This window comes from Scyliorhinus canicula, chromosome 8, assembly GCF_902713615.1.
Source record: "Scyliorhinus canicula chromosome 8, sScyCan1.1, whole genome shotgun sequence".
NCBI lineage: Eukaryota > Metazoa > Chordata > Chondrichthyes > Carcharhiniformes > Scyliorhinidae > Scyliorhinus > Scyliorhinus canicula.
The window spans coordinates 152402828-152416094 of record NC_052153.1 but is presented as its reverse complement, the minus strand read 5'-3'; the positions used below and the strand labels follow the sequence as shown (position 1 = coordinate 152416094).

Sequence of the window (13267 nt, the reverse complement as noted above, 5' to 3'; positions counted from 1 at the left end):
GCGCAGTACGGGCCCTTCGGCCCTCGATGTTGCGCCGACCTGTGAAACCATCTGAAGCCTATCTGACCTACACTATTCCATTTTCATCCATATGTCTATCCAGTGACCACTTAAATGCCCTTAAATTTGGTGAGTCTACTACTGTTGCAGGCAGGGCGTTCCACACCCCTACTACTCTCTGAGTAAAGAAACTGCCTCTGACATCTGTCCTATATCTCTCACCCCTCAATTTAAAGCTATGTCCCCTCGTGTTGGTCATCACCATCCGAGGAAAAAGACTCTCACTGTCCATCCTATCTAACCCTCTGACTATCTTATATGTCTCTATTAAGTCACCTCTCAGCCTTCTCCTCTCTAACGAAAACAACCTCAATTCCCTGAGCCTTTCCTTGTAAGACCTTCCCTCCATACCAGGCAACATCCTAGTAAATCTCCTCTGAACCCTTTCCAAAGCTTCCACATCCTTCCTATAATGTGGTGACCAGAACTGCACGCAGTACTCCAGGTGTGGCCGCACCAGAGTTATGTACAGCTGCAGCATGACCTTGTGGTTCCGAAACTCAATCCCCCTGCTTATAAAGGCTAGCACACCATATGCCTTCTTAACAGCCCTATTAACCTGGGTGGCAACTTTCAGGGATTTATGTACCTGGATGCCGAGATCTCTCTGTTCATCTACACTACCAAGAATCTTGCCATTAGCCCAGTACTCTGCATTCCTGTTACTCCTTCCAAAGTGAACCACCTCACACTTTTCCGCATTAAACTCCATCTGCCACCTCTCAGCCCAGCTCTGCAGCTTATCTATGTCCCTCTGTATCCTATAACATCCTTCAGCACTATCCACAACTCCACCGACCTTCGTGTCATCTGCAAATTTACTAACCCATCCTTCTACACCCTCTTCCAGGTCATTTATAAAAATGACAAACAGCAGTGGCCCCAAAACAGATCCTTGCGGTACACCACTAGTAACTGAACTCCAGGATGAACATTTGCCATCAACCACCACCCTCTGTCTTCTTTCAGCTAGCCAATTACTGATCCAAACCGCTAAATCACCTTCAATTCCATACTTCCTTATTTTCTGCAATAGCCTACCGTGGGGAACCTTATCAAACGCCTTACTGAAATCCATATACACCACATCAACAGCTTTACCCTGATCCACCTGTTTGGTCACCTTCTCAAAAAACTCAATAAGGTTTGTGAGACATGACCTACCCTTCACAAAACCGTGTTGAGTATCGCTAATCAACTTGTTCTTTTCAAGATGATTATAAACCCTATCTCTTATAACCTTTTCCAACATTTTACCCACAACCGAAGTAAGGCTCACAGGTCTATAATTACCAGGGTTGTCTCTACTCCCCTTCTTGAACAAGGGGACAACATTTGCTATCCTCCAGTCTTCCGGCACTATTCCTGTCGACAAAGACGACATAAAGATCAAGGACAAAGGCTCTGCAATCTCCTCCCTGGCTTCCCAGAGAATCCGAGGATAAATCCCATCTGGCCCAGGGGACTTATCTATTTTGACATTTTCTAAAATTGCTAACACCTCCTCCTTTTGAACCTCAATTCCATCTAGCCTGGTCGACTGAACCTGAGTGTTCTCCTCGACAACATTGTCTTTCTCCAGTGTAAACACTGACGAAAAATATCCATTTAATGCTTCCCCTATCTCCTCTGATTCCACACACAACTTTCCACTACTATCCTTGATTGGCCCTAATCTTACTCGAGTCATTCTTTTGTTCCTGATATACCTATAGAAAGCCTTAGGGTTTTCCTTGATCCTATCCGCCAACGACTTTTCGTGTCCTCTCCTCGCTCTTCTTAACTCTCCCTTTAGGTCCTTCCTGGCTAACTTGTAACTCTCAAGTGCCCTAACTGAGCCTTCATGTCTCATCCTAACATAAGCCTTCTTCTTCCTCTTGACAAGTGCTTCAACTTCCTTAGTAAACCACGGCTCCCTTGCTCGACAACTTCCTCCCTGCCTGACAGGTACATACTTATCAAGGACACGCAGTAGCTGTTCCTTGAAAAAGCTCCACATTTCGATTGTACCCATCCCCTGCAGTTTCCTTCCCCATCCTATACCTCCTAAATCTTGCCGAATAGCATCATAATTGCCTTTCCCCCAGCTATAATTCTTGCCTTGCGGTATATACCTATCCCTGCCCATTGCTAAAGTAAACATAACCGAGTTGTGATCACTATCACCAAAGTGCTAACCTACATCTAAATCTAACACCTGGCCGGGTTCATTACCCAGTACCAAATCCAATGTGGCCTCGCCCCTTGTTGGCCTGTCTACATACTGTGTCAGAAAACCCTCCTGCACACACTGCACAAAAACTGACCCATCTATAGTACTCGAACTATAGTATTTCCAGTCAATATTTGGAAAGTTAAAGTCCCCCATAACAACTACCCTGTTACTCTCGCTCCTGTCAAGAATCATCTTTCCAATCCTTTCCTCTACATCTCTGGGACTATTCGGAGGTCTATAGACAACTCCCAACAGGGTGACCTCTCCTCTACTGTTCCTAACCTCGGCCCATACTGCCTCAGTAGACGAGTCCTCAAGCGTCCTTTCTACCGCCGTAATACTTTCCTTGATTAACAATGCCACACCCCCCCCTCTTTTACCATCTTCTCTGTTCTTACAGAAACATCTAAATCCTGGAACCTGCAACAACCATTCCTGTCCCTGCTCTACCCATGTCTCCGAAATCGCCACAACATCGAGATCCCAGGTACCAACCCATGCTGCAAGCTCACCCACCTTATTCCGGATGCTCCTGGCGTTGAAGTAGACACACTTCAAACCAGCGTCCTGCTTGCCGGTGCCCTCTTTCGAACTTTTAACCCTATCCCTGACCTCACTACTCTCAACATCCTGTACACTGGGACTACAATTTAGGTTCCCATCCCCCTGCTGAATTAGTTTAAACCCCCCCGAAGAGCACTAGCAAATCTCCCCCCCAGGATATTGGTACCCCTCTGGTTCAGGTGAAGACCATCCTGTTTGTAGAGGTCCCACCTACCCCAGAATGAGCCCCAATTATCCAGGAAACCAAAACCCTCCCTCCTGCACCATCCCTGTAGCCACGTGTTCAACTCCTCTCTCTCCTTATTTCTCACTTCGCTAGCACGTGGCACGGGTAACAACCCAGAGATAACAACTCTGTTTGTTCTAGCTCTCAGCTTCCACCCTAGCTCCCTGAATTTCTGTCTCAAATCCCCATCTCTCTTCCTACCTATGTCGTTGGTACCTATGTGGACCACGACTTGGGGCTGCTCCCCCTCCCCCTTAAGGATCCCAAAAACACGATCAGAGACATCACGAACCCTGGCACCTGGGAGGCAACACACCAACCGTGAGTCTCTTTCGTTCCCACAGAACCTCCTGTCTGTTCCTCTAACTATGGAGTCCCCAATGACAAGTGCTCTGTTCCTCTTCTCCCTTCCCTTCTGAGCAACAGGGACAGACTCTGTGCCAGAGACCTGCGCCCTATTGCTTACCCCTGGTAAGTCGTCCCCCGCAACAGTATCCAAAACGGTATACTTGTTATAGAGGGGAACGACCACAGGGGATCCCTGCACTGCCTGCCGGTTCCCTCTCCCTCCCCTGACGGTAACCCATCTACTTTCATCTTTTACCTGAGGTGTGACTACCTCCCTATAACTCCTCTCAATAACCTCCTCCGCCTCCCGAATGATCCGAAGTTCATCCAGCTCCAGCTCCAGGTCCCTAATGCGGCTCTCGAGGAGCTGGAGTTGGGTGCACTTCCCGCAGATGTAGTCAGAAGGGACACTAGAGGTGACCCTTTCCTCCCACATTCTGCAGGAGAAACATTCAACTGCCCTAGCCTCCATTCCCACTGAACTAACTTCCCAACTACTGAAAAATAAAAAAAATAAAAAACTTGTTAGTTTAGCAATCCAATGGACAGAGCTTTTTTTTGGTTAGAGGAGGAGGATGGGTGGGAGACACTACGTAAGTAGTGTTTCGGGTAAAGCTGTCACTCGAGAACAGCCCCTTCACAAACCACCTTCAACTTACGCTGACCGCACTGCACGTATGCAAATCTCCCCGTGCTGCCCCAATGTTGTGCAATATTCACTTGGCACTTTTCTATGGGTCCAGGGTTATGTGAATGTTACTCCGTAATTCACACTATATTGTATATACATGAGACCATGCATTTGTAAGCGCAGTTGCGTTGCCCGACCACTAGGGGGAGTAGCGCTGGGAATGCTTAGGAGTTTGTACAGGGCTCCACCCTTAGTTTCGCCCATGACTCCTCCCCCTGGACTGCTGTATAAATACCAATGCTCAGAGCCAGTCGTTCAGTTCATCGAGAGTTCAACGTGGAACAGGCTGGCTTTGTTGTAAGTAGATTAAAACCATTGTTCATATCTTAAAGCACGTGTCTAGTGAATTGATGGTTCCATCAATTTAATCTACTTAAGAAATAGTCAAGATCAATCATGGAATCAGCCCTCAAGCCTGAGCGACTGGAACTCGACCCGTAGGATGCAGAGGCAAAATAATTTTTTTCTCATTGGCTGCGGTGTTTTAAAACCTACCTGGCGGAAGCAAGCACAGCCGAAACAACAGAGGAGCAGAAACTGAGCCTACTGCACGCGAGGGTGAGCCACAGAATCTCTACTCAACTAAACTGCGCCGGTTCGTATACTGAAGCCCTAGCGCTACTCGACAAAATGTATGTGAGGCCTGTTAATGAGGTCTACGCGCGACACATGTTTACTACTCGCCGCCAGCGGCCTACGGAATCGCTCGCAGAATTCCTGAGAGAGCTTAAAACTTTATCTAGTGACTGTAATTACCAGGCGGTTACCGCGGCAGAACATAGAGAACTTGCTGTATGCGATGCCTTTGTTTCGGGCCTTAGGTCAAATTACGTGCGTCAACGACTGCTGGAAAAGGGAGGCCCTAAATCTTGAAGCGACTGCTGAACTTGCTACCACTATGGAGGTCTCCTTCTGCAGCCTCACCTCGTTCCCCGCGGACCCCGTCATGGGCCCCCGACCAGCGACTCCCCATGGCCTGCGCCACGCGGCCACCCAGCCACAATGCTGCCCCAGCCTGCCACTTTTGCGGCCAGAATCAGCACTCGCGGCAGCACTGCCCGGCCCGCAGCGCGACCTGCAGCAGCTGCGGGCGAAAAGGACACCATGCCAGAGTGTGTCTGGCGAAGAAAGCCCCAGCCTCTAACCCTCCCACGGCTCAAAGCACTCGTTCCCTGAATTCACAGGCCCGCAGGCCCCGAACTGCTGCAGCCTGTATGCCGACTCCGCCCCCACCCGACATGTGCGACTAATGGGGGCGGCCATCTTGGCAATCGTCCTCCATGCGGCCGGCCATGTGTGACTCATGGGGGCGGCCATCTTTGGATCCATTCCCCTTCAAACTCTGAAACTCACCTCGACGGCAGTCATCACGGGGCCACTCCAGCACAGCTGATCAAGCCGCCGACGACCCGCAACTCAGCGCAGTCACTCTGGACCAATCGCGCCCGAAGCATCTGCGAAACTTGATGGCGACGGTCCAAATTAACGGGTACAGCACGCCGTGCTTTTTCGACTCCGGGAGCACGGAGAGCTTCATACACCCAGATCTGGTAAGACGCTATTCGCTCCCCGTTTTCCCCGCGCGGCAAACTATCTCCCTCGCTTCGGGCTCCCACTCTATCCAGATCCAAGTGCGCACCGCCGCGACGCTCACAATCCAAGGCGCTAGCTATGCCAAATTCCAGCTCTACGTCCTGCCCGAACTCTGCGCCCCACTCTTATTAGGCCTTGATTTCCAGTGTAATCTCAAGAGTCTCACCTTCAGTTTCGGCAGACCCCTACCCCCACTCACTATCTGCAGCCTAGCCACGTTGCGAATCTCCCCCCCTCCTCTCTTTGCCAACCTCACCCCGGGTGAGGTGCCTTTTATTTCAACGTGAATGTAATAAGTGAGGACAGTTTTGTGCTGTCGATCCTTTCCCACTAGGCTGAGCTCCAAGGATAAAATCTTAAATAATGCACTAAAGACTACTTGTATTGCACAGACCTTTGCAGTCAACAGTGATAGGTGTGAGTTACCAGTGCTTTATTTTGTATGATCATATACAATTTACTCTTACCTTTTCCACGGAAGCCCGAGCAGAAAGCGGAGTCTGACATCAACGCCTACATTGATGACCAATCAAAACAAGCTCTCGTTTTATTTACCAGATCAATGCGTGTTTTATTTCAAAAGCTTATAAGTGAAGATGTTATTTACATATATATGGAGAAAGAGTAACTATTGGCACATTGCATATCCGTCAAGTATATTAATGACATACTTCTATGTAATGCCATGTGACTGCAACATGTAGCATTCTATTCAACCGTGCTTCTTTCCAGGCTTTACAGAAAGCGCACACCGCACATGCACCGACTCTGTGTTCACGCAATGCATAGAAAGCAGGCACCAAGCCCGCACCTGCGCATTGGAGGTGCACACCACACATGCATCAAGTAAGCATCGCACATGCATGCAGTTGCCTGTACATTATTTCCCGATCGACCGCAATTGGTGTTTGGATACCTCTGGTTTAAACCTGCCCCAATAGTACAATATACTTAGATATGAACATATGAATTAGGAGTAGGCCATTTGTCTGCTCCGCCATTCAATAAGATCATGACTGATCGATTGTGGCCTCAACTCCACATTACCGTCTACCCTGATAACCTTTGACTTCCCAATCAAGAATCTAACTACCTCTGCCGTAAAAATATTAATTGACCCATCCAGTACCGATCTGTGAGGAAAAGAGCTCCAATGGTTCACAACCCTCTGAGGGAAAATATATTTTCTCATCGCCTTCTTAAATTGGAGATCATGGACGAGATTCTCTGGTCTCCAATGCCAAAATCACGTTTGGCAATCGACCGTAGTATCCCCGTTGGCGCCAAAATGGGGGAAGCGGCGCCGCTTTTGCGATGCTCCCCCCCCCCCTCGAAAACGGTGCACGCCCTATGGACATCACCTGAGGCCCACCCCCGATGCTCTCCCCTGATCGGCTGAGTTCCCAGTGGTGTGGGCCACTCATGCTAATTTTGTTCGGCGTACTTCACTCCTGGAGTGATTACACTGACAAATAGGGATCTTTTATATAAAAGCAAAGTGTTATTAACACAGGAGTAACCACATTATCACAGAAAATAGGTTTTCAATTGACAGTTAAACAATACTAAAAAGAAACGGAATAACTTAAGCTACTAACTAATGCCTTTTTCTATCTCCAATTAAGCAAAGCCTATTACAATTCAAAAGCCACTGGTAAATAAAATGAGCACACAAGGATACTTGCTCCACTATTGTGCAGCGGTTTTCTTTCCGAAAAGTAGAGAGAGACCCCCTCTGGCACAAACTGAAAATCCTTCTGTCTCCGTCATTCCTACAGCTAAAACTACTTGCTACAGACCTGGCTCCTCTCATTAATTACATAGTCTCTATCGCACTCAGATCTCATGACCTGCTTACCTAAGTCTAAATATAATGTCTCAAATTATCTATTCTCCAGGGAATCTCCAGCAATCATAACAAAGTTCCATTCGGAACCGGTTTGTAAATAAATAAATAGTTGCAATGAATAATTACCTCACTTTAATTTACAGCCCTAGGAGACACAAGGCAGCACAGTTGCACAGTAGTTAGCACATTTGCTTCACAGCTCCAGGGTCCTAGGTTCAATTCCCGGCATGGGTCATTGTCTGTTTTCCCTGTGTCTCAGTCGGTTTCCTCCGGGTGCTCCGGTTTCCTCCCACAGTCCAAAGATGTGTAGGTTAGATGGATTGGCCATGCTAAATTGTCCTGTGGTTAGGTGGGGTTACTGGTTTAGGGAGATGGAGTGGAGGTGTGAGCTTAAGTGGGGTGCTCTTTCCAAGAGCCAATCCAGACTCGCTGGGCCGAATGGCCTCCTTCTGCACTGTAAATTCTATTATATTCTATCACCTGCCTGTATGTGAAACCAGGATTTTTAAAAATATTACTGCAACAATATATATAATACTATAGCTTTTAATAACATTACAGCCGCAAAATATACATAATACAATCTATATAAAAATTTCCTACATTCGTCATATTCTTAGGAACCAGGCTTGAAGGGGGTTGGATCGATCGGTTGGCTGGTAACTGGTGAATTGGCTATAGGCAGTGTTCTGCCTGACAATAGTCAGTGATTGGTTCCTGCATTATGCTTTTTGAGAGAACAGGGCAGAAGCAGTTAGACCTTGGAAGTGAAAGGAACACTCTCTCTCTCCTGCTTGCTGAAGTGAAAGTACAGCCCTATTATTCTGAAAGCAGAGAGTGCCTGGCCTGCTGTGAATCTGAAACGATGCTGAGTCTGCAAAGAAGGTAGACAACCTTGCCGCAGAAAATCATCTGAAGCCTAGAAGGAAGAAGTGGCAAAACAAAAGCTGAACTTCAGAAAGACACTAAATGAAAGTCATCCCATTGCATCAAAATTTATTTTTATCAATATTTGTTTTTCCTTTCTGCCACACTTTCCCCTCTGTGTTGTTGTTTGTGTGTGTATATAAGATAGATAGACAGATAGACAAATAGATAGATAGACAGACAGACAGACAGACAGACAGATCGATAGATAGAGAGAGAGAGTGAGTCAGTACTTAGGAAGGGCAGGTTGGGAAATAATCAGTTACATTTTCTGTCCATTTAATTATAATAGTGTACATAATAAAAGGTTGCCTGTGTTCAAGTTGCAAACTTGGTGACTGCAGTTTATTGGATTCAGCCAAAAACCTTGAGTTATTTAAATAAAATATAATTTCACCCATGTTGTGACTCCAGGTCAAGTGTCATTGGAATTAACCGCGCACCAGCCCATGGTGTTGTGACAGCATAAGCAAATTGCTTGCCATATTAGACATTTTGTGGCTATAAAACATTCAGGGCATCAATTAATTTCTAAGCCATTGTTTTTGAAACTTTTGCATTTACCTATAACCCAGTCCAGGGAAAGACATTGGTTGTCTAAGTTCCATTCTTTCGCACCATCTTCAACACAAAAAATAGCTGCAGCAGCAACAACAGCAAAATATCCCAAGTCACTTTGCATTGATTGCCACCAACGTAAGACATTATTCAGACAAATGATCCAAACTAGATCAAAAGGTAGGTTTTAAGAAGTCCATTAAAAGAATGGAAAGACAGAGTGATTTAGAGAAAAAATTCCAGAACTTAGGTCCTTGGCAGCTGAAGACAAGGCCATCAATAAAGGAACAATTAAGATCAGAGATGTTCAAGAGATTAGAATTTGACGAGCACCGATATGTCAGTAGGGCTGAAGGAGATTACAGATATAGTTACCAACAAAAGAAATACTTACGTATATTGGCACTTCATGGTAGCTTAGCTCCATCTCTTCTACATCTATAGAAAGAAAAAAAGTGTTTACAATTTTATAAGTTCATAAGACATGAAAGCAGAATTAGGCCATTTGGCACATCAAGTCTGCTCCGCCATTCAATCATGGCTGATTTCATTCTGGCCTTAAATCCACCATCCTGTCCATTCTCCATAACCCTTCAACCCATTACCAATTAAAAATCTGTCTAACTCCTCCTTAAATTTACTCACTGTCCCTCCATCCACCGCACTCTGGGGTAGCGAATTCCACAGATTTACAACCCTTTGGGAGAAGTGGTTTCTGTTCAACGCCGTTTTAAATTTGCGACCTCTTATCCTAAGAGAGACTGATATTTTTGTGGCACATTAATATACGTCATGACAGGCAAAATAATTGTGTCCCTGTCCCCAAGAAGGGAAAGGAACAGGAGGCAAATTTTAACAAATTGTGTGGAGTGGATCCTGAACCCACCAAGCTTTTCATCATGTTCAATTTATCAATGCTTAGCATCTCTTGTGGAGAATTCACAATCGATTTGGCCAATTACGCACTTAATTGGAGTACATCATAACGCAGCACAAGTACCTGTACTTCAAATTACACTTCTATAATATTAAACATTTTAATGGCCTGGATCTTGCAGTCAGAAGTGAAGCAGAGGTGCCCGTCACTGACCTTATTAAACAACTATGGCCCTGCCTTTTCTCTCCCAGCTGCAGTATGGGTCCAAGGGTGAACTGACTGTTGAAGAACCAAACTGGCTTAGAACATAGAATATTGCAGCGCAGTACAGGCCCTTCGGCCCTCGATGTTGCACCGACCTGTGAAACCCCTCTAAAGCCCATCAACACTATTCCCTTATCGTCCATGGCTTCATGCATTGTCGGTGAAGCTGCACCCCTTCTGACGTCAAGAGTTGAAGACAACCCCTTAACATCTATCCTCAGCTCAATGACCGGTAAATAGTATTTTTAATCAGTCGCCCACCTATTCCACCCCCCCCCCCCCCCCCCCCCCCCCCCCCCCCACCACCACCACCACCACCCTTTCACTGACAACTCCCCACCCAACCCATCACCTCCTGGTTTCCACCCTTACCATCCTCCCCTTATCCCATGGTATGACACCCTGGGCAAGTGCACGGTCAATTCCAGCCCCACTTGACCCGGAGTCACAACATAAGCGAATTAACCAATAATTCTCAGAAAAATACCTGGAGTATTTAGCCCTTGGCTGCCCAATTAGTCACCAGTTTGTAAATGTAAACACAATTACTTTTTACTAATAACAAGAATTGTAATGAAATATGCAGCAAATACAACGGGTTAACTCTGGTCTAATTTTTAATTCCCCGCTTTAACTTGCTCCCACTCTCTATATGCATAGACGACAGACAAACACAGAGGAGAATGGGAAAAAAAATCATAAGCAAAAGGAAAAGTCTTTATTTCAGGTGGTGGTTTGTCAGCAGACCTTCCTTCAAACAAAGCCTTCAGATCCAGATCTCTGTTTCCACCCCCTGCCCGAGATTCTCTTCCTCCGACTCTCCGACTCTCCTCCTCCTCTCCGACTCTCCTTCTTCCTCCTACCCGACTCTCCTCCTCCTCTCTGACTCTCCTTCCCCCTCCTACCCGACTCTCCTCCTCCTCCTCTCCGACTCTCCTTCCCCCTCCTACCCGACTCTCCTCCTCCTTTGACTCTCCTTCCCCCTCCTACCCGACTCTCCTTCCCCCTCCTACCCGACTCTCCACCTCCTCTCCTTCCCCCTCCTACCCGACTCTCCTCCTCCTCCTTTTCCCCGAGTCTCTCCTCCTCCTGCTCCCTGACTCACCTCCTCTTCCTCCTCGAGGCTCTCCTCCTCCTCCACCCCTGACACTCTCTTCCTCCAGTCCCCAAGACTCTCTTCCTTCTCCCTACCCAAGACTCTCCTCCTCCTCGCCGAGACTCTCCTCCTGCTCATCCTCCCTGTCAGGCATCTTCCTTCCTCCCCCTCACAGAGATACTCCTCCTCCTCAGAAACATTCCTCCTTCTCCCCTTCCCTTCAGATACTCCTTCTTACCCTGACAGAGATACTCTTCCTCCCCTCTCCCCCTCACAGAGACATTCCTCCTCCCCTCTCCCCCTCACAAAGACACTCTTCCTCCCCTCTGCCCCTCACAAAGACACTCTCCCTCCCCTCACAAAGGCACCCCTCCTCCCCTCTCCCTCTCACAGAGACATTCCGCCTCCTCATCCCCATGAAACTTAATCAAAAGTTCAGAAAAGTAATGACGCAAATCAGTCTGTGTTCATCAACACATTGCGAAAAATGACTAAAGCATTTGTGAAGTTTGTATATAATGCACCACAAGTTTAAAGGAGGGCACAGAGGGACAAAAGAAACTGAAGGGGGACTCACTGTGAGGGAGAGAGGGGAAACTGTAATATTGTATTATGATGTTCTACCACTAGAGTGCATTACCAACCCATTCAACAGTGGGCTCCCTCTAGGTTTTGGAAACATACAGTTCAGAATTTCAGTTTATTCCACTGTGTCTTTGACCTTTTTAAGAGAGATTTGTTCTTCAGCAGGTTGTTTGTAGAAACATAACTTATAGGACCTGAAAACTATACAGTTCTCTAAGCTACGCATGTTTCAGAATAACGTCCAAATGGAAGTTTATCCCAATCTTAGAAAACAAGTGCTAAATACTTACAATATTCCTCGAATCATAAGCATGTTTTACTAAACAGGAACAGCGTTATGAACAACATACAATATGCTTTATTGTTCAATAATTCCTTGAATTTTGCATACAGAGTTCTCTCGAAGGCACAAGGAAGCTCAATTCCAAAATGATTGTAATTCGTTTTTTAGTCTTTATGGCAGCCAATTAGACCAAAAACTTCTGCCAAGCATTCAAAAGTGAAGACCAGAATTCTACTCTGCAGTTAGCAATTGACAGCATTCACCCTTAAAGGCATCTCTCTGTGAAACTAACAAGGATGCATAACATACAGTAATTACAGACTGATGGTGCCGGCCATCTGTGGATGTTGCAGGAAACAATTTGCAAAATACTCGGTGGTTGAGGTAACATTATTTCTCACAGATATCCAGCATGGTTTGGATGTGTTGTTTTATGAAATCTAAAGGAGAGCCTTGGTTCTTTGGAGATGCTTATCACTTGGCATAGGTACAAATTCAAATTTATACAAATGGAAGGCATCACACATATTCAAGTCCACAAAGAACCCAATGACTGATTGGGGGAGGACGCTTATGAAGCTATTTCCTCCTCTCCAAGGTCAGATTTGTAACCCCAATCTTGGCATTTGGAGTAGGCACGTGGACCACAACAACTTCTCAAGGGCGATTTGGCATGGGCAGAAAATGTTGGCCTGGCCAGCAACGTCCACAACCCATGAATTAATATGACCAATCAGCAATGGACATGATTGGTCAATGGTGCCGATTAGCCCAGGTACGTGCAAGACACAGCTTGACCTGCTGACTCCAAAGCCATCCATGTCTGATGACTGCATACTTGGTGAGATGGCAGCTTCGATGTGGATGATGCCCTGCAAGCATTTTAATCAAGACTGGTGTAGGCCTCAGGCCAACCAAAATCTACTTGGAACCATGCAGGACTTAATAAAGATCATCTTGGGCTACTAAATTACATGCTATTATATACAAGACAGAGAAACCATGAAATATTGCACAAGCTCCTTTTGGCAGAATAGATAATAAATAATAGTCATTAATTCTTCATTTGCAAGCCCAGAGAATTGCCAATCTTGTTTTTTTCATTCCCATCATCTGCGTGTGCATCTTGCA

The 13267-nt window shown here is 46.2% G+C and overlaps 1 protein-coding gene across 2 annotated transcripts in view; it reads right to left on the bottom strand.

Moving 5' to 3' along the window:
- Window positions 1-13267, bottom strand: part of arhgef28a (Rho guanine nucleotide exchange factor (GEF) 28a) — a 571388-nt gene that overhangs the window by 455408 nt on the left and 102713 nt on the right. For both annotated transcript variants that reach the window (XM_038805467.1, XM_038805468.1), the window contains exon 2: window positions 9426-9469. In XM_038805467.1, the coding sequence (XP_038661395.1) occupies window positions 9426-9458 (33 nt within the window). In that variant the 5' untranslated portion in view covers window positions 9459-9469. The remainder of the gene's footprint in view (window positions 1-9425; window positions 9470-13267) is intronic.